General features: G+C 51.1%; 1 protein-coding gene across 1 annotated transcript; it reads right to left on the bottom strand.

The window, feature by feature from the left end:
• Window positions 1-1,444: 1,444 nt before the first annotated feature.
• GUSB (glucuronidase beta) lies at window positions 1,445-17,563 on the bottom strand. The gene is made up of 12 exons (XM_084880692.1): window positions 17,293-17,563; window positions 15,669-15,854; window positions 15,232-15,413; window positions 14,977-15,119; window positions 14,355-14,542; window positions 13,394-13,546; window positions 12,994-13,172; window positions 12,767-12,913; window positions 8,151-8,235; window positions 6,373-6,549; window positions 3,543-3,678; window positions 1,445-1,801 (listed from the first exon to the last, which is right to left on the bottom strand). Exons 1-12 carry the CDS (start codon window positions 17,497-17,499, stop codon window positions 1,632-1,634), a joined length of 1,953 nt encoding a protein of 650 aa, XP_084736818.1. The 5' UTR covers window positions 17,500-17,563; the 3' UTR covers window positions 1,445-1,631.
• Between the last annotated feature and the right edge of the window lie 3,007 nt (window positions 17,564-20,570).

Here is a 20,570-nt window from a genome sequence, read left to right as displayed (position 1 = left end):
AATACTCCATTTTTACAAATTTCTAAAAGTCACACCTGCAATTTGGAATGCAGTTTAGCCATATTTTATTGACTAGAACAAATGTGTTCTGTGCTAGACCCTTCGGACTTAAGAAATGGGCCTGACAGACACATCATTTGTTTTGATCATTGAAATGTTCTTTGTGAGGATACGTTCCCTCTACATGAAAGGCAATGTGGGAAGTATAGTCTGAAATTCAGAACCACTTTTTCAAAACTTACCCGTTTCCTTTGACCCAATTTGGATATTCATTTCAGAAAACAGAAAATAAAGGAAGACTAAAAGCCTCAAGTGAGCCTTAGAACTCTGATTAGAAGTGATGGTGATAAGGCATCAAAGTGAACGGGACACCTAGATTGGAGAAGATAAAATACTTTGGTCCAAGAATTGAAGTATATTAAGAATTTACCTAAATGTAATGATTTGCCTGCAGGAAAACAAAAAATGGCATACCCTGTCTGTAATTTGGAGACATCTCTCGAATGAAAATAATGTTCTACCAGTTGTATGAGAAAGTGGACGATCTAAATAGGAACAACACGGGGAGAATTTGCAGTGAATGACAGTGCTAAAGGGAAAAGCAAAAGGGTAATGGTCTGTTTTGGCTTTTAGAAAACAAAAAGGCTTGAAGATTAATTTTTTATTTTGCTTCATTTTTGTTAAGGACAGAAAAATCCCTGATAGGCAACAAATATCAAGTTTGCAGTTTTATTCCTTTGGTACAAAACAGTGGAATGCCAGGCTAGCAAAGCAGCCAGGCGCTCATTTATGATTAAACTTTTTTTATTAAGAAGGTACCGTCACCCTACCATAACTAGGTGGGTATTTCTTCCACTGTAATGATTGGGGGTTTGGTACAAAGCTGTTTTATGTGTTAGCCTCTTGCCCTCATCTGAGCAGTCCTGGGGGAGGTCACCCCTGAAATCCCAGAGCCATGTTTTCTACATGGTGTTACATTTTGGGGGAAGAAAAATGGAGATCGAAGTTAGCCACCTTGCTAGTGTTCTTCAAAATAAAGCTGCGACAGGATGACGCAATGTCCTGGAAGAGCTGGTTTACCTCTGAGCTCCCAATTCTGACATTCCTCAACTCTTACCTGTGGCAACTAGTACGAGTGTTCATTATTTCAGCTTATCACTTTCTGTAAATTTGTTAGGATTGCAGCTCTCATCTGTGGAGTTTTACAGGCTGGCCTGGTTTGGTACGTGAGCAGGACGGCCCTAAGGCAGGGGAGCAACTCCTACGAAGCAGTCTGTAACCAGCAACTCTGAACTTGTGTGAGTGTTGAAGCAAAAGTTTCTCAAAAGACTATACCCAGTTAAGGCTATGTAAACAACTTGACACAAAAATAACTTCCGATGCTTTTCAGCAGTACAGATCATCATTCAATTTATGGAATGGTCACTTCTGAGCCAACTCTTAATTCCCATACTACAAAATACTTTATTTTCACTTCTAATATTCCCTTCCAGCAAATGACTACAAAATCCAGACCAGAAACTCCTTTCTGCCACACATGGCCAGGAGGCACTTCCTCTGTTGGCTGTGCCACACCCTCACCTGGGAAGGAGGGGCTGACAGCTGGTGTCAGCCAAGAGGTAGTTCTTGCTTTACCAAGTACAGGGGCTCTTTCCCAGATACTGTGGCTTCTCAGCTGGTGGGTGGCACCCAGTCTCGTTGGCAAGTTTCCAGTATCTCTCTCGTAAAAGGAACGCTGCACCTTTTGGTTGTCTCTGGCGAGTGAAGATCCCCTTTTTATTTCCCAGAACTCTGAACGTTGCTAAAAACAAGCAAGAGACGTTTTAGATGACTCCAATGGGCCAAGCTGGAGCCCAGCTGGGCACTAAAAAATAGCCTTACAGTTTAGGGTTGTTGGGTCTGATGTGACCACTTAATGGGTTAAAGATTTACTACCATTTCCCCAAAAATACCTTATATTTCCCCCAAAATACCTTAGCTCCTGGGAGTCAATTTTTCATCCGTTAGGGGAAACTACCCAAAATGGTTTATCTTTTACTTGCAAACTAAGGACTAAAACATTAAGGTACCCAGATGCCTGGTAACTGGAGGGAGCAGAGATAAAAAGTGGGAGCCAGCGTCCTGACCAGCCTCGGTGCCCAGGTGGGACCTCCCAGCAGATGTCCATGTCCTCCCAGCACCTTCCAGCCGGACTCCCCCTCCTGCTGGCGGGCCTGCCAGAGCTGAAGCTGGGAGGGAGCGGAGCTGGCCACAGCCAGGCAGGACTGCGCTCGCAGCACACCTCCTCTCCAACCCTTCTGAAACCAGTTTCCGTAAAACCAAAGGAGATCTTTCCCACCAAGAAGTTCAGACAACAGGGATTTCTTCCACAGTAAGCAAATGGCAGGCACTGTACCAAGCACCTCATCAAATGGATCCCTACATCAACCTGCAGGGTGGTAGCTCTGTCCCACTGTACAGGTTCATGAAACTAGGTAACTTGTCCAAGGTCACAAAGCTAACTCGCACCACACAAAGCTGGGGCACCTGCTCAGGAAACTAGACTGCCATGCAGGGTATTTCCAGAAGCCGTTCTTCTCATTAGCCAAGCAGAGTAGAGGCTCATGTTCCCATTCTTCTGTTTAACTCGTCCCATTCAAACTTTAATTAAACTTGAACCTTCCAAAGACCTGTCTCTCCCCTTAAGTAATGCACTGTAATTGCTACTACTACTAAACCCTTCCCCACTCTCCAAATTGCCATCCTTAGTTTATGATCTGGAGCAGCCCTATCTATCCCACTTGAGAAAGGTGTACAGATGTATTCTGGAAGACGTTTGAACACTCCCACACTCAAAATGCTTGGACATGCCCACTGTGGACTCAATCCCAGTGTGGGGCATGCAAGAGGCAGCTGATCGATGATTCACTTTCATCATTGATGTGTCTATCTCTCTCTCCCTTCCTCTCTGAAATAAAAATATATTTTTTATCTGGGGGAGATAAGAGATCAACCGAAGGACTTGTATGCATGCATATAAGTACCAATGGACACAAAACTCTGGGGAGGGAGGGTATGTATAGGAGGGGGGGCAATGTTAAAATATGTACACATAATTTAATAAAAATATTTAATATATATATATATATATAAATATAAATTTTTTTTTAAATGCTTGGACCCTTCCCTGTGTTTGACAAACCTGCCTCGTACAAGTGAATATCTTAAATTTCTCAGGCTTTGTACCCTCCTCTGGAATAATGAGTGTATTTTACAATGCCCACTTTTTCCTCCGACTGTTATGAAACAGACATGGCAAGTTAGCCATTCTGCCTCCAGAGAGTAGGCTCTCCCATTTGCTTTTTTACTGTAAAATGGGGAAGCAAGCAAGCAAGCAATTATTGCTTATTAAAGGCAACTTACTTTTTCTACGAGACCTACATTGGTTAGATCCACTTTCTCCCTCTCCTTTCCAATGTTCCTACCACCAAAAGGCCTGAACTGAGAGACCGACCTGAAAAAATTAAGAATCAGTACATTCCATAAACCAAGTCACCACTTACATTGGTCAGTCATAAAATCGGCAAAATTCCAGATGAGCTCTCCAACCACATATTCTTTGCGTTTTTGATCCAGAACCAAATGATACTGCTCCAGCAGACTTTTCTGGTACTCCTCGCTGAACATCAGAGGTGGATCCTAGAATTCAAGGCAAAGAGAGAACTTAAGAATCAGAACTGGCAGAATTGTAAATGTCAGATAAAAATAAAGATCCATGTGATAAGGACCAAAATATCTGTCCTCAGGGTGGGCCGCTGGTGGTGTAGAGACAGCCAGGGTATGAAAAAAAAGATTTTTTTAAAAGAAACTTAATCAGTAACTACTTTATCAATATGATTTGCTTTATCTTTTCCATCTCTATTCACCAACTCAACTACACTGGAAGTAAAAATGTCTGACTAATTTAAAGCTCAGGTCTTCAGCAGCTGCCACTGTATAATTTGAGAACTAGTGACTCAGATTTACTCACCTCAGATTCACCTTTATCTGGTTTAGCACATTCATCATTCAACAAATAATCATTTAGTATGTGCTTATATGGCAGGTGTTGGACATGAAGTGATAAGCAAGAAAGATAAGTGGCCCCACCTTCACAGGCTTTCCAATCCAGTAAGAAAGACACAGGGAAATGTAACGAGGTGAGCGGGAGAGCAAAGGAGCCGCGGTGGTTTGGCTGAAGGAGATAGTGGACTCAGGGGCCACAGAAAACTCCCCTGAGGAACATCTAAGCCAGACCTGCCAGGTGAGAAGGCCACGCCAACAGACCCATCCAGCCTTGGTGAAGGGCTGTGTGTCCTGTACTAGGACAGAGATCTTTCAGATGTTCCTGGGTCTAAGTTTTCATCTCGTGGGAACCTGGGGCGGTGGGGGGTCAGGGAGGGGCTCTAGTGTTAGATGATGAGGGATGGGGGATCCAGTCATTTGTGAGAGCACGAAGCCCTGTTGGCTCTGCCTTTCTTTTCCAGTGAGAAGGATTAAAATGCTGTATACGAAGCACTGAGAATACAACTGTACAACTGAGGCACAGTTTTGTTTCCGGTCCAAAGTTGAATTTGAGGGCAGGGCAAGATGTAGATTTTCTTACTTTGCTTTAATGGAAATAACCTTGCATTGTCTACTATGAGTCACACGTGGCTGTTTAAATTTAAAACTAAATTAGCTGAAACCGGTTTGGCTCAGTGGATAGAGTATCGGTCTGCGTACTGAAGGGTCCCAGTTTTGATTCCGGTGAGGGGTATGCAGGGAGCAGCTGGTCGATGTCTCTCATCAATGTTTCTAGCTCTCTATCCCTCTCCCTTCCTCTCTGTAAAAAATCAATAAAATATATTTTTAAAAAATAAAAATAAATTTAAAACTAAATTAAACCCAATCAACTCGGGCAAACTAGTCACATTTCAGGTCCTCAAAGGCCAGGTGTTGCTATGGCTGCCCTTGGGGGCAGTGCAGACACAGAACACTTCCATCGCTGCAAAGGTTCTAGCAGACAGTGCTAACCTAGGCTCTCTCAGTTTCCTAAAAATTCAGAGTTGGCACCTTTTCAGAGAGGGAGAAAAATATGCATAGACACTGTCTTCATGAGCTAGTTCCCTCCTTTGCCAGTTTGCAGAAGTGTTATTCTGTGTAAGCAAGATGAATTTAAGGGTGTGAACAGAATAATACAGTTCATATGGGTAGCTGTTAGACATACCAAGAATCAGCCTACTAAGGATTGTGTGGCAACAAAGAATCCCAGTAGTCGTGATGGGAGTGTGAGGTGGCTGGGGTGGAGACGAAGGGTTGGCTGTGGTTGAAGAATCCCCGTGAAAAAAAGTCCCCACAAGATGCCAGAAGCCAATTCCAGCATGTTATGTATTCAGCAGGGCTGACTCATCTGGGAATGGCTAAAGGCATTTCCTTAAACCTGAAAAGGATACGTAAATTGATTGCTGGCTGCCAGACAGCTAAGGGCATCTTAATCTACATTCTATCGCCTCCTCCTGGCCAAACACCTGAACAGCCGAAGGCAATTCCCCAATCTGACAATGGATTCTGTACCTAACCCTACCCTTCAATGTGTATACCTCCACCTTTTCTTAGGACAAATTGTGTTAATAAATAGCAAGGGGTCCTGAGACAAGGAGAACTAAGACTCATCTGGCACCCCAAATGCCTTCCAAAATTATGTCTCATCTCTGGACTCTTAATTTACACACAGCGCCTTCTCCAGATTACAGAACCCTTCTAGATGCTGGATCAAGACCCACTGGCAACAAGACAAAGCAGCATATCTCTGGTGAGGAAATGGATAACACAATAAGAAAAGAGCTAGTGAGTAAAACTTGCTCCAAGATTTCGTGCATTCCCTTAGCAAACACTGTTTAGCACCCATGGTGTGCTGACCACTGCTTAGTGCTGGCAAAGCAACAATGAATAGGGTTCAGTCTCCCTCCTAGAGCTCACAGTCTGGTCAAGGCAGAGCCAAAGAAATGATGACAGTGCACAGTGAGAGACAGCAAGACGGAAAAGTCGAGGACAGGGCAGTTTCCTCTGCCTGGCAGATGGGGTAAAGGCCCCACAGAGGGGTCACTGGTTGGACTGTCATGCTAACAAGGGCATTCCAGGCAGAAGGAGGCCAAGAGCTTTAAAGAGGCTGCCTCTGAGAACCAAGTGAGGGGAGGCCTGCATGGCAGGCAGCATGCATGTGGAGGGCAGGCTGGGAGAGGCTAAAGAACTGCAGGGAGGTTGTCAGGGTAGGTGAGGTGGGGGAGGAAAGGAGGTACATTTCTAACCTAGGGCAATGAGTGACATCACTGCCCAAGACAGAGAAGGGACAGAATGTTCTGCATTACTTACATGGTGAAACCCTGAGATGGCGTCCGCCCCATACTCGCTCTGAATAATCGGCTTCTGGTAGGTCTTGTACCAGTTCTCAAACTGGGTGGCCAGCTGCAGCTGAATCACCTCCAGGTGCCCAAAGTCATGATACCAGGAGAAGTAGCTATTCACACAGATGACATCCACGTATGGTGCCTAAGACAAGAGCATGAAAGCTTGTCCCTGCACCCGAAGATGGTGGAAGTCAGGACTCTCCTGCTCAGGAGCCATTCTGACAGCAGGTAAAAAGGGGACATGGAAAATGACCTAGATGCTTACATGTGTAGTCAAGGAGTGACGGGAATGGACAAGTCTACACTCCTGGACCGACGCTCCTGACCTGGCTAAGGTTCTGGCGAGGGCTGAGGCTGAGGGAGCTGCCCTAAGTGGAAGCCTAGGGCCCATCCAACTGGATTCTGTTCCTCTCTAGCTAGTGAACTGGATTCTGCTCCTCTCTAGCTACGCTCCTGTCACTAGCTAGAGAGGAACAGAAGACAGGGCTGTAGTCCTCCCCCATCTGGCCCTGGAGAAATATTCCCAACCAAGATGCAGTTTTCCCCGGAATGTTTCTGAGCTTGTACTGTGGGCCCTAAAGTGGCTGGAAGATCCCCTCCTAGCAGGGTAGCCACGATGATGGAGCGAAACAGCCTGGAGTCTAACCAACAGAGCTCAGGAGTCGGCAGCAAAGACTGGAAAGCCCAACACTGAGTCTCTAATGCCAGGCTCGCCTCCAGATCCTGCACCGGGACCGGTATGGGCTGTCTTTCCCAAGTGACCACAGCCTCTTTGCAAACCGTGGTGGGGAATGCAGAGGGAGAGGAAGCTGGGGGCACCTCTGGGGGGACACGTGTACATGATCACACATCCCGCCAGGTGAGCCTGCAGCCCAAGGCGGCCCTGCTGGTGCTTCATCTTTGTGCCTCTGTCTCGACAGATGGCAGCGGAGCACCAGGGCTGTGAGCTTCTTTCCATTGGGCGATCACAATTTATGTTTCTATAGTGTTTTCTCATCCATTCTCTCTCTAGATGACTTCTCCTTCTGTGGCATTTCCCTCCTAAGTGCTGCTGTCAGTCCTCCAGGGGAGCATTTTCTTTGTGCCCATGTTTTTCAGCTTCCAGTGCAAGTGAACGCATTGTTTCTAAAGGGCTGCTGTCCCAGGGCACAGGAGCAGGGGGGGGGGGGGGGGACCACGGTGAGGGAGGCTGTTGGGCCAGCCAGCTTTGGGGTCCTGCGCTTAGATCCTCAATCTAGATCTAGTCAATGGTTCCCAAAGCTGGCTGATGACCGGAGTCACTGCAGAGCTTTTTACAGCTCAGATTCCCACCCTGGACTGACTCAATCAGCATCTCAACATCAAGACACCTTAGTGGTCCTGATGATCAGCCAGGTTTGAGAAACAATGGACAATGATGACTTGAGTCTCCCTTAAAACTTGGCCACTGTGTGAGCACAGTAAACAGAGGTGCATACAAGTAAACGGAGGCACCTAGAATCTGAAACGAGGAATTAAATCTCCGTGTGCCTGGCCTCCTTGGATTAGGAAGCCACACTGCCCAGTGAATAGCAGGCAGTTATCTTTGACCTACAGCCCGTCTATGAAAACGCTGGACTGGCCGTTCATGATTCTTCCCAGGAGCCCCCCACCCACCTCGAGGATTCTGCTGTACAAGGTGTCTCCCTAATGACCTGGGCCCACATCAGGAGGAAGGACTCGAGGACAGGAGAAATGAGAGGTGTGGGGAGCCCCCCGGCTCACCCCGAGGTCTGCGTCATACTTGGAGTTGGTCACGAAGGTCACGGGCCGGGAGGGGTCCAAGGCTTTGGTATGAGCAATCAGCGTCCTGTCGTGGAGGCAGAAGACGGGGCTGCTGACAACTGAGAGGGGCTGTCAGCCACCTCTCAATCCCTCCCTCTCATCCCGTCCCCACAAATCCACTGCTCCCCTCCTTCCTCTAAGAGTATTTCAGGTTTGAAAACACGTCCCTCTAGTTCCCTCATGCTCGCTGACATCATTCCTTCTCCCTCCCCACATCCGAGCTTCCCCTCCAAAGAGGCCGCCTCGCAGGGAGACCTGGGTCGTCAGGCAGGGCACTGCCAAAACCTTGGTTCTGAATCTCTGAAAAAGCTCTTGACAACAGGATTGGACGGGGTGTTGATTAGAACGGCGGTTAATTTAACAAATAATTAGGGAGTGGTGCTGGGTAGCAGGGTGTGTGCTGTGTGCAGGGCCCTCACACACGCTTCACTGCTGTGCCGTAGCTTGTGGAGCGTGGGAGCAGAGGCACTTGCAGGTGTGAGAAACTGCAACTGCACATGGTAGCAGGAAAGGGGGTTCTAGGAGACCATCAGTCCCAGGCCCCTCACTGACAGGGGAGTCAGCGCGGGCCTCTCTGAAGAAACGGCATCCATGCTGAGTCGCATGAACAGAGGAGGGAGAGCAAGGAGAGGCTTCCCAGCAGAGGAACCCGTCAGAGGTCTCCCAGGGCAGGTCACCCGCACTCCCTGGTTAAGCCCATGTTCCTCTATTCCTTCCTCACACCTTTGCTTTCCTTTACACCTTCTCCTCATAATCGCTTTTCTCATTCGAAGGCTCTGCTTTCCACAGGCCAGGACTGTACCCCTTACCCTCAAGCCTCAAATCCACGCCCCGAAAGGGCCCGTTTGTCCCCTGGGAAGGTTCAAAGCCCAGCTGAGCTCCTCCAGCCCGGGCGGCTCTACCCACGCCCTGCCCCATCCTGCTGCTCCCAAACTCATGCATCTCCCTCGCCCCGCCTCCCAGAAAAGCCCGCCTGGAACCTCAGGCGCCCGTTCCGGGGAGCCTATCCTTTCACCCTCACAACAAAAATTCTGTCCACCAGCCCTGACTCAACACACTACGGGGCCCCATGCACTCTGGGGCTGGTGTGCAGAGCTGTGGGTCACTGTGCCCAGGCGGGCCACTCCTCAGAGCCTTCTCCAGGTGTGGCTCAGCTGAGAGCACTCCATGAAACTGGCATGCAGTGTGCCTCAGGGAGTGTTTTGATAGCCTCTTGCAGCAAGTGAAATGATTTTCCTCTGCAGGCAAAGTTATAACAGGCAGGACTGTAAGGACGAGAAGGAACCCAAGTGCCGGCGCCAGCACCAGCCTGCCTTGCTTCACAGCTGGGCCTCGCCTGGGCACTTCACAAGCCCAGTATAAGTATCAACCATCTACAGATCTCTCTGTAGCTCCTGCCCGGTGGCCCCAGGCAGTGGCTGACTCAGAACCTCCTGGTAGGCTCCAGAGCCAGTGCACCAGGTAAACAGCTTCAGGTTATACCAGATTACAACTCTACACATCCACAAGCAACACACTCAAGGGGCACTCAGTGAGCACCAAAACCCCTCTGAAGCAAGTCCTGCTTCACAGGGAAATCTGCACAGCTGCTCTTCCACTGCAGTCATAGCTGGTCTTCACAGCCAATTGGGTTGGAGGTCAAGTCCTCCCAGTGATACTAATAGTAATCAGGGCATACCTAGAATGCCCAGCTCAGGTGACTGGGGAGGCTGAGCCACTGGGCTCTACAGGACACCTACTTACAAGGCCCCCTACAGATTCCAGGAGACATAGCAGCTCTACCCAATACATAGAAACAAATACAGGGAAGTAGCCAAATAAACATGTCAGAAATGGAAGCAAGCAAACTACTGGATATAGAGTTCAAAAGTATGATTTTAAGGTCACTCAAAGATCTTAATGAGAGCTTCAAGGGACTCAAAGAATGCTTCAAGGAACTTAGTGAGACTTTTAAGTATCTTAGTGAGAATGTTGAAAATATGAAAAAGGACCGGTCAGAAGTTAAGCCTACACTACTGAAATAAAGAATAATTTACAGGGATTCAACAGTAGAGGATTCTGAGAATCAAATCAATGCTTTGGAATATGAGGAAGCAAAAACACCCAATCAAAAGAACAGAAGAAAAAAAAATCCAAAAATATAAAAATAGTGTAAGGAGCCTTTGGGATGATGTCAAGCATACCAAAATTTGCATTATGGGGGTACCAGGAGAAGAGAGAGAGGAAGATATTGAAAACCTACTTGAAGAAATAATAACAGAAAATTTCCCCTATCTGGTAAAAAAAAATAGACTTAGAAATCCAGGAAACACAGAGTCCCAAACAAGAGGAACCCAGAGGCCCACACCAAGACACATCATAATTAAAATGCTAAAGACAAAGAGATAATTTTAAAAGCAGCAAGAGAAAAGCAGTTACCTACCTACAAGGGAGCACCCATACAAACATCAACTGATTTCTCAACAGAAACTTTGCAGGCCAGACGGGAGTGGCAAGAAATATTCAAAGCGATGAATAGCTACAACCAAGTGATGAATAGCAAGGAGCTACTCTATACAGCAAAGCTATCCTATATAATACAATAAAAGCCTAATATGCTAAGTGTCCCGTCCGTCCATCCGACCAATCAAAGCATAATATGCTAATGATATGCTAAGGCTGCTCAACCGCTCACTATGATGTGCACTGACCACCAGGGGGCAGGTTAGCTTCCTGCTGGGGTCCAGCTGATACCGTGTTTCCCCAAAAATAAGACATCCTCCGAAAATAAGACCTAGCACATGGAAAGATAAGACATCCCCTGAAAATAAGACCTAGTGCAACTTTGGGAGAAAAAATTAATATAAGACACTGTCTTATTTTCGGGGAGACAGGGTAGGAACTGAGCGAGACAGGTTGGACATGCCCTGAAGCCCTCCTGTGGTCCCTCCCCTGCTGGCCAACTTCCCGGGTCCCTCCTTGGCCCTGATCATGCATCGGTGGGGGTCTCTCGGCCTGGCCTGCACCCTCTTGCAATCTGGGACTCCTCAAGGGATATTGGAGAGCCAGTTTTGGCCCAATCCCGCAGGCCAGGCAGAGGGACCCCCTGGTGCATAAATTCATGCACTGGGACTCTAGTCATTTAGAACTGAAGGTCAGATAAAAAGCTTCACATAGAGGAGAAAGCTAAATGAGTTAATCATCCACCAAACCAGTTTTATGTGAAATGTTGAAGGGTATTCTTTATGAAGAGGAAGAAGAGATAAAAAATATGAACAATCAAATGGCAATAAATACATATCTATCAACAATTGAATCTAAAAGTCAAAATAAACGAACAAGAAATCTAATGAACAAAATAAACTGGTGAATAAAATAGAATCAGAAGCATGGAAACATGGAGCAAACTGACAAATCTCAGAGGAAAGCTGAGGGGGCCTGGGGGAGGAAATTAGCAAAAGATCTTACATGCATATATGCATTACCTATGGACACAGACAATAGAGCGTGAAGTCTGGGGTGGGCTGGGAACCGGGTGGAAGGTGACAATGGGAAAAACGGGGCACATCTATAATACCCTCAACAATAAAGATTTTAAAAAAGAGAGACAGAACCAAGGAAGACAGGGAAAGGAGGATCCCTCCCACTGTGGAAACACTGCCCCCAGTGTTCTTTCCATTGCAATGCAGGGAGAGGGGAGCAGGGAGGGAGGAGCTTCTTGGAACCATGAACTTTAGATGGCCTGGTCCTATCCAAATGTAATACTTTAGAATACTTAGACGTTGAAAAGCCTGTTTATAATTATGTGGGCAGATAAGCTGGTTTTATGAAGCCTAGCTCCACTTCACAGATGAGCCGAAGCATGACAAAGTGGATGGGTTTTTTTTTTAGTTTAATATACTAAGTTTCCCAGGAATGGACACACCATTAAAGGTGAGGGTAGATTAGCCCTAGCCTGTTTGGCTCAGTGGACAGCACTGGCCTGTGGACTGAGGGTCCACAGTTCAAATCCAGTCAAAGGCACATTCCCGGGGTTGCGGGCTCGAACCCCAGTGTGGGGTGTGCAGGTGGCAGCCAATCAATGATTCTCTCTCATCGTTGATGTTTCTATTTCTCCCTTCCTCTCAGAAATTAATAATTTTTTTTTTTTTAAGTGAGAGATTATACTTGGTTTCGTGTGGAACTTTACCTAGAGTGGTTCACCATTTTGGAAATGCGTGACACTGAAGGGAACTGCTCGGGGTACCAGCATATAAATGACTCCCCTTGATAGCACAGTTAGGCCATGCCACTATTTTTTTTTAACTTAAAGTTATATGTGTAAGTAGGTTAAGTTACCTCTGGATTTCATTTCAGGTGTGAAAAGCAGACTCTGAGTCTCACTGGGTTGAAATTACAACAGGTGGGAAGGGATCTGGTCCCCTGAACTGAGCACGTCTGGACGCACTCAAGTCTGGGCTGGGAGCTGGCTGCTGGCTCCCCGACAGCACACACCCTCCTCGGGGAGACCTCAGCTCTCCATGGCCGGCGGCAGGGTCACTTCCCCGGCCCAGGCCAGGCCAGGAGAGGGCACTCACTTGAAGTAGTAACCCGCAGGTCTCAGGGAGGAAGCGGGCTCGTTGGCCACGGACCACATCACGACCGCCGGGTGGTTCTTGTCTCTGCGCACCAGCTCCTCCATCACCTCCAGGTGGTGCTGCAGAGACTGGTTGTTGTAGCTCTGGCTGCGGGTGGGGAGAAAAGGGAGTGTGTCCTCATCACCTGCCCCGGTGGCCGGCGGGGCAGCCTGGCAGCGGGCACTCACCTCAGCACGATGCCCACGCCAGGGCTCTCGTCGATGACCACCACCCCGTACTGGTCACAGAGCTGCATCACCTCCTCTGCATAGGGGTAGTGGCTGGTCCGGAAGGCGTTGGCACCAAGCCAGCGAAGCAAGTTGAAGTCCTTCATCAGCAGCGGCCAGTCGAAGCCCTTCCCTCGGATCTAGAGGACAGCAAACTAGAGTGGTCCCTGCCTCCTGCCCCTGGTGCACTTCCTTCCAGAGCTGGGCCCATCGGCCCTCTACCCAGCCGCGCACGGACCCCATCAGGCAGCAGTTTTGAGCAGTTTGCTTAACTGCTCTGAGCTGCCCTCAGCTGCTGCGGGGGCACGGGGAAGGTAAAGATGAGGAACGGCCCCACAGGGACCCGGGAGCCCCAACTCACGTCTGCATCCTCATGCTTGTTGACCCCACGGAAATAGAAAGGCTTCCCGTTAATGAGGAACTGGTTCTTGGTGACAGCCACAGTGCGAATCCCCACGGGGAGCAGGTAGAAGTCAGACATGTACCCAGCTGCCGTCTGCACAGTCAGCCTCGCCTATGAAAGCCAAGCACTGGAGTGAGGCATCCTTAACGGCTGAGTCCCACACAGCCGCCCAGCAGCAGGACGGCCGGTGAAAACACAGCAGCCCACCTCTGGGACACACGCAGAGAGACTGGGAAATTACAGGCTCCTGCCATTGGCAAGGAAGAACCTTTCCCAACCCTTCCTGCCGGAAGCCAATTCCAGCCTGTCAGCAGGGCTGAATCATCTGGAGATTGCTGAGGGCATTTCCCCAAATCTGAAAAGGATGACTGCTGGCTGCCAGACAGCTCAGGGCATCTTCATCTACATGTTACTGCCTCCTCCTGGCCAAACACCTGAACAGCTGGAGGTAGTTTCAGCAATCTGACAATGGATTCTGTGAACTAAACCCAAGCCTTCGATGTGTATATCTCCACCTTGCCTTAGGACAAATTGTGTTAATAAAAAGCGAGGGGTCCTGAGACAAAGAGAACTTGGTTTCTTTAGCCGAGCTCCTCTGACTTCCCATGATGCCTTTCAAAATTATGTTTTGTCTCTGGACTCTTGTTTATTTACACACAGCGCCTTTTCCAGATTTCTGAACCCTTCTAGATTCTGGATCAAGACCACCGGCACCTGCCCCTCGAGCCTGCTCTTCAAATCTGGGCTGCCCCACCAAGGGTTGAAAAAAACTTGGGCTGAGAATGCTTCAGTCCAATTGACTAGGAAGCTCAGAGGCCCATGCCTGCCGGTCCATCTGTCCAATCACCTGCTAAAGCCAGGTAAGGTTGCTGGAAGAGGGCAGAAGGCCTCCCACAGCCTCAGCCTTAACCGCCATTACCTCCAATGTGTACAGGTAGGCAGGGTGCTCATGCATCAGGTATGGCCACCAGAGGTGCGCATTGGGCACCTGCAGCTGGCCGTGGCCTCCAGACCCCTGGGCCACAATATTGCCTTTCTCATCCCAAAGGAATACTTCCAGCTCGAAGTGTTCACTGCCCTGGATGGAAATCTGGTAATCCACCAGCCCTGTGGGAGACAAGAGATCAGAAAAGAGAGAAGGAAAGATGTGACCTGGGTCACACAGGTGGGAGGACCCTGAAGCCACCACCAAGACCCCAGCCAACAACTGTTTATTTTCTGAGCTTGACCTGCAGTGAGGGGACTGAGGGCAGCACACTGGGGAAGGGACATGGGATCCCCATGTAGCCTGAGTGATGTGATTTTAGGCAAGCCCATTTCTCAATGGGCTTTATTTCCTCATAAAATGAGGTCAGGCCAGATGGTATTTCAGAAGCCCTTCCCAGCTTACACAGGCTGGATTTTACAATAGCTCCTTAGGTAAAGGGGACCCTGTGAGGGTTAAGAAATGCAGGAAGAGCCTTTCTCCTGCAGCATCTTTCAAAGCTGGGAGCAGAGCCACTCTGAGGCCGGGGGAGGGAAGAGCCTGCCGGAGCCCTCACCGGTGCCTTGGTCCACGCTGGTGGTGACGTCGATGTCATCGATGTAGGCGGTGGGCGTGGTGTAGAGGATCACGGGCCGGTGCAGTCCCGCGTAGTTGAAGAAGTCAAAGTGTGTGTTCTGGACAAAGTAACTGTTGGGGTACCTAGAGGGGGAGGACAGTGGCCGACTGGGGTCTTGCCCTGAGGCAAGAGGGAAGGCAGGAGGGAAGGCCACGGGCAGGGTGGGGACTGGAACGGGGAGCAGGTTCCGCTCACTTGGAGGTATCGGTCTCGTAGACGATGGTCCCCGGCGGCAGGGTGTGGGGGGTGAGCGTGTTGTTGACGGCGATGGTGATGCGGCAGGAGGACATGGGCCCAACCTGGACCAGCTTGCTGATGTCAACCTCGAACGGAAGATGGCCCCCCTCGTGCTGGGCCACATGGACCCCGTTCACCCACTGCGGACACAGGAAAATAGGGGGGAGGGGGCCGGAAGGAAGGGCCACTGCCATCTCAGAAACCCCCTCACACAGCGGTGCCCTGCCCGCGTCTGCCCGCCTCACCAGCCTGACGGGAGGAATGGAGCGCCAATGGAGATCAGACAGCCCCCCCACCCACCCCAGAAGGCAGGCTGTCGGGTGACAGCTGGGAGTCAGGCACCCCAAGGTGGCCGAGCCTGCCCGCTCGCCCTGCCTGCCGCCCGCCGTACTGACCACGATGGCGTAGTAGTGGGCGCTGCCGACCCTCAGCACCACTCTCGTGTGCGTGTCCTGGGTCCACCGCTGGGGCAGCACCGCCTCTCGTTCGTACCACACCCAGCCGACAAAGCCACGCAGCCGCCCGTCCTGGCCCACGTCATTGAAGCTGGAGGGGACAGGCATGTCCAGGGTGGGACCCGACTGGGGAAGGAAGGGCCGGGATCAGGTCCAGACCACCCGGGAATCTGAGACCGGGGCCCACGCAGCCCCCTTCCCCAGAGGCCAGGCTCCCCGGCAGCCCTGTCTTCAGACCCCGGAAGTCCAGGCCACCTCGCCATTTGTGATTCTCTGCCAGCAACTGACCAATGTCTTTTACGGAGCTCATTTCATTCTCACAGCTCCATGATGTGGACACGAGTCACGCACTCACTCAGTGGACAGCGCAGGGAGCGCCTGCAGTGCTGTTCTGGGCACCAGGGAGACAACGGTGAGCAGGCCTCTGCGGGCAGGTGGTCAGCTCTCTGAAGAGCGTGCTGACAGGGGCAGGGGACTATCTTAGGGGTCGGGGAAGGCCTTTTGGGGCCAGGGCCAAGGGGATACGGCCTCAGGACGACCTGGCGGAACTGGGTGAGCCTGAGCCCGCCCGGCCGGGAATCCCATGGACACCTCGGGTCCAAGGCAAGGCAGGAGTGAGGCGGAGAGCTCAGTGAGCCGGACACAGCCTGGCTTTCCTAAGGACAGGGTGGATGTGGGAGGTGGGACGGCTAAGGAGGGGATTTCCTCAGTCCTTCACAGCTCTACCCCAGGGTCTGACACCAGCTCTGGAACCGGATAAATACTGGCTGAATGGCTGAATGGATGGATGGATGGATGGATGGATAACTTGCAGATCAGGGATCGCCTGCTAGGATGGTTTGTGTCCAAGGACTGGTGGGGCCAGTGCTCTCTCAAGGCCACCAGCACCAGGGTCTCCAGCACCAGGGAAAGAGGTGGCGCAGGACCACAACGCAGCCTGAATGAAAGGAGGATCGATCGATCGGCAGCGCCCAGAGAACAAGAGGAAGATAACTGACTGGCCGCCCCAGGAGGAAGGCGGGCCATGCAGGGGCTGCTTCGCTGGGGAAACTGTGAGTGGGGCACATGCCTGGCACCCAGCACCCCTCCACCGCCACTTCCTTTTTTTCCTTCCCTGCTGAATGCTGGGCTGCAACCCCCAAAATAGGATCTGGAGAGGCACACAGGCCAGTCCCAGCCCACTTCTGGCCGACCCGACTCCAGGCAGAGGGGAGACCTGGCTGGACCTCTACCTCAACCTGGACCCGCGGTCCTGCCGGCCAGCGCAGAGCTGGTCCCGAGGAGTCCGACGCCCGCCCTCCCCCCGCTGCCCTCCCTCCTCCCGGGGCCCGCCCGGCTCGGCCCGGCCCCCCCTACCCCACTGGCCGGGCTGGACCAGGCCCTTCCCGCCCCGGGAGGGTGGGCGCCCGCCCCGCAGACTTTCGGTTCCGGTCCGCCCTCCGCTCTTCAGCCTTTCCGCGACCGCAGATCCCCCTGCCCCCACCTCTCCAAGCCGGTTACCCTGAACCCCTCCGGGCCGCAGCCCCGCGGGCTCCCCGGGACTCCCCGCGCCCGGCGCCCGCACCTCGCGCAGCGGCGCCCGGTACCACTGCTGCTCGAAGCCCTGCCGCCGGTTCTCGGAGAAGTCGGCACGGAACTTCCAGAGGCCGCCGAGCTCCTTGCGCTCCCGCGACGGGCTCTCCCGCGGGTACAGCATCCCGCCCCGCAGCGCCAGCGCGCAGCCCCACAGCAGCGGCCCGAGCGCCCAGAGCCCCGCCGCCCGCCGCGCCATGGCTTCCGCGCGCCCTCCCGCCGCTCTCGGCTCTCCGCTCTCCGGGTGCAGGGGGCGCCGCGTGGGAGGCGGGGCCTGAGGGGGCGGGGCCGGGCCTAGAGGGGAAAAGGGGCGGGGCCTATAAGGGGTGGGGCGTGACCGGAACGGGACTTAGAGGGTGCGGCACGGGGGGGGGGGGGCGTGGGGCCTGGCGGGAGGGGCGGAGCCTGGCGGGAGGGGCGGGGCCACGGGTCCCGGCTTAAGCCTCAGGCGCGTTCTTGGCTTAAGGCGGTGCCCGGCCTGGAGGAGACCGGCGCTGCCCGAGGGCTGCGGGGACCCCGAGGCTGGACTTCAGGAAAGAGGAACCCCGAGCCTCCAACCCCGAAAGGTGCCCGCCCCGCCCCGCCCCGCCCCCCTCACCCCTCTCCGCCTTCCCGGGGACACTGCCTGCGCCCCGCCCTCCCGGACTGCTCCGCCCCGGGTGGCCGGGCCAGGGCCTTGGGCCAGAGCGAGACCTCGCAAAAGGCCGAGATCCCCCAACTCCCACCCGGACCTGTTTCTTCAGAGGCCGCCCTGAGGCTCCATTGCGTTTGCCTGCCAGACCCCAGTGAGCCCGGGCGAGGTCTTCCCAGTGCCTGGTGGGTCCCTCAGCGGGGACTCCAGTCCCAGGAAGCAGGGGCCCCAAACCCCTACCCTGGGGGCCAAGATTGCAAGGATAGGGGACTGATGGCCCAGGCAACCCAGTCTGGATATCATTGTTCGTACAATTACCTGACTTTTTTTTAAAAAAAAAATTACATTTCATTTGTGCTCTGATTTCATGCTTACCTAAGCAAGTTTCTGATAGTGGCCTTGATACTAGCAATGGAATCCCAGGGCAGTAAAAATAAAATATATTCTAGCAACTGCCAAGATTTAAAGGCTTTCCCCCAAATGCTTACAATATAAAGATAAGAGAACGTAGGATGCAAAAGTATATCCAGCATGATCCCCACACAAATACAGATGTAAAGTGTTATCATCTGTTATTATTGAAGTTGTATAGATTATTTCCATGTTGTTCTTCATACTTTCCTGATTTCTTAAAATCTATAATGAACATGCATCACCATCATCACTATTGATTTCAGAGAGGAAGGAAGAGAGGGAGAGCGGGACAGAAACATCAATGATGAATCATTGACTGCCTCCTGTGAGCCCCACACTGGGGATCGAGCCTGCAACCTGGGCATGTGCCCTGACTGGGAATCGAACCCTGACATCCTGGTTCATAGGTCGATGCTCAACCACTGAGCCCCGCCAGCTAGGCTATTATTATTTCGAGAGAACGTTTATTAAAGCTGGGGACAGTGAAACAAGGAAGGGCTAGGACAGGAGAAGCAACAGGAGAGAGGCTGGGGCTGCTTTGGCTCACTGAGAGCCATCACTGTGAAAGAAGTCAGCCAAGGCTGGGCTGCTGTCAGTCACGGGGAAGCCAGAGAAAAGGGGGCCTTGAAGACAGGTTCAGGGGGTTAGTCCCGGAGAGCTGCCACTTCCCATTGCTCCCTGGCGGCAAGTCTCGTGGGGTCCCTTGGAGTTTAGTGGGTCCACGCCTGTGGGGGAAGAGGAGCTGGGAGGCAGTGAGGGCATGCTCCCCGGAGGGAGAGTGTGCCTGGACATGCATTATTTTTATAATCAGAATCAAGCCGATAGGTCTTTAAAAACCACAAATAGCAAAATAAAGAAATCAGCCGAAGCTGGTTTGGCTCAGCGGATAGAGCATCGGCCTGCGAACTGAAGGGTCCCGGGTTAGATTCCGGTCAAGGGCATGTACCTTGGTTGCGGGCACATCCCCAGTGGAGGGTGTGCAGGAGGCAGCTGATCAATGTTTCTCTCTCATCGATGTTTCTAACTCTCTATCCTTCTCTCTTCCTCTCTGTAAAAAATCAATAAAATATATTTTAAAAATCAAAAAATCAATAAAGGTCTATCTGTCCCTATATTTTAATTTTCATTTACTGCCGGAAGCAGATCATTGTTTTAATAATAGGGAGCTGTGGACAGGGAATCCGGAGGGCTGGTCAACCTTAATTGCAAAGGGTCAGAGCTAATCACTAGACATTGGTAGTTGAAGCAGCCCCCACCTGTTAGTCCTAAAGCCACTGATTGGCTCTTATTGGGGTTTCCTGCCGAGGGGATATGGGTGTATCCTGTAGTTTTAATCTTAAGGAAAGGGATGGAAAAGCCAGAGCGAGGAGTAGTCTCCCACTGGAGGTGGACTACCGCCTGGCCCCCATTTCCCAAATCAGTGCTTTCAAGTCTTTTTTCATTTGTGTGCGGCCTTCTTCAGAACCGGAACCCTGAACCGGAACCCTGAATCACGAGGGATGTGAAAGGGGTTTCCACAATTACCCACAAGCCTTTATAGATTTAGTTTGTGCAATTTGATTTTCTTTTGTTGTTGTTGTTGATCTTTTAGAGAGAGTAGACGGGAGGGAGAGAGGGAGAGAAGGAGAAAGGGAGAGAGAAAGGGAGGGAAAGAGAGAGAGAGAGAGAGAGAGAGCGAGAAAGAGAAAGCATAAATTGGTTGCAACATACACACACCTCAGCTGGGGTCAGGGAAAGAGCCTGCAACTGAGGTACATGCCCTTGACCAGAATAGAGCCCGGGATGACCCTCCAGTTCGCAGGCCAGCACTCCCCTCATTAAGCCAAACCAGCTAGGGCTGAACAAGATGATTTTCTACTGAGGCAAGATTGAAGAAATGGAGTCATTATAGTCAAGCTGCTAAAAAATACTGAAGTTAAGTAGGTTGAGGCGTGAGGAAATTATTCTATTCTTGCTTTAACTAGCCTGGGAACTTACACTTTTGAACTTTCCAGTCTAGTCAATGCCTGGATGTACAGAAGACCTCCAAGTAACTCTCTGATTACCCTCTGGACTAAGGAACGAATATTCACATTTGCAGACCACCTGATGCCCAGGATCCAGACCAATCCGGAGGCTAAGAATGCAGGACTGGTTCGTCTCAAGTATGTACTTTTTATTATAAGAACTCTTGGCTTCCTTCTTCAAAGCACTCTGGGTATTGACAAATCGTTATCATTTATTTC

The sequence above is a fragment of the Pipistrellus hanaki genome (assembly GCF_964339955.1).
Source record: "Pipistrellus hanaki genome assembly, chromosome: 4".
NCBI classification, from domain to species: Eukaryota; Metazoa; Chordata; class Mammalia; order Chiroptera; family Vespertilionidae; genus Pipistrellus; species Pipistrellus hanaki.
Note: the sequence above shows the minus strand (reverse complement) of the source record. Positions and strands in the feature narration are given on the sequence as shown.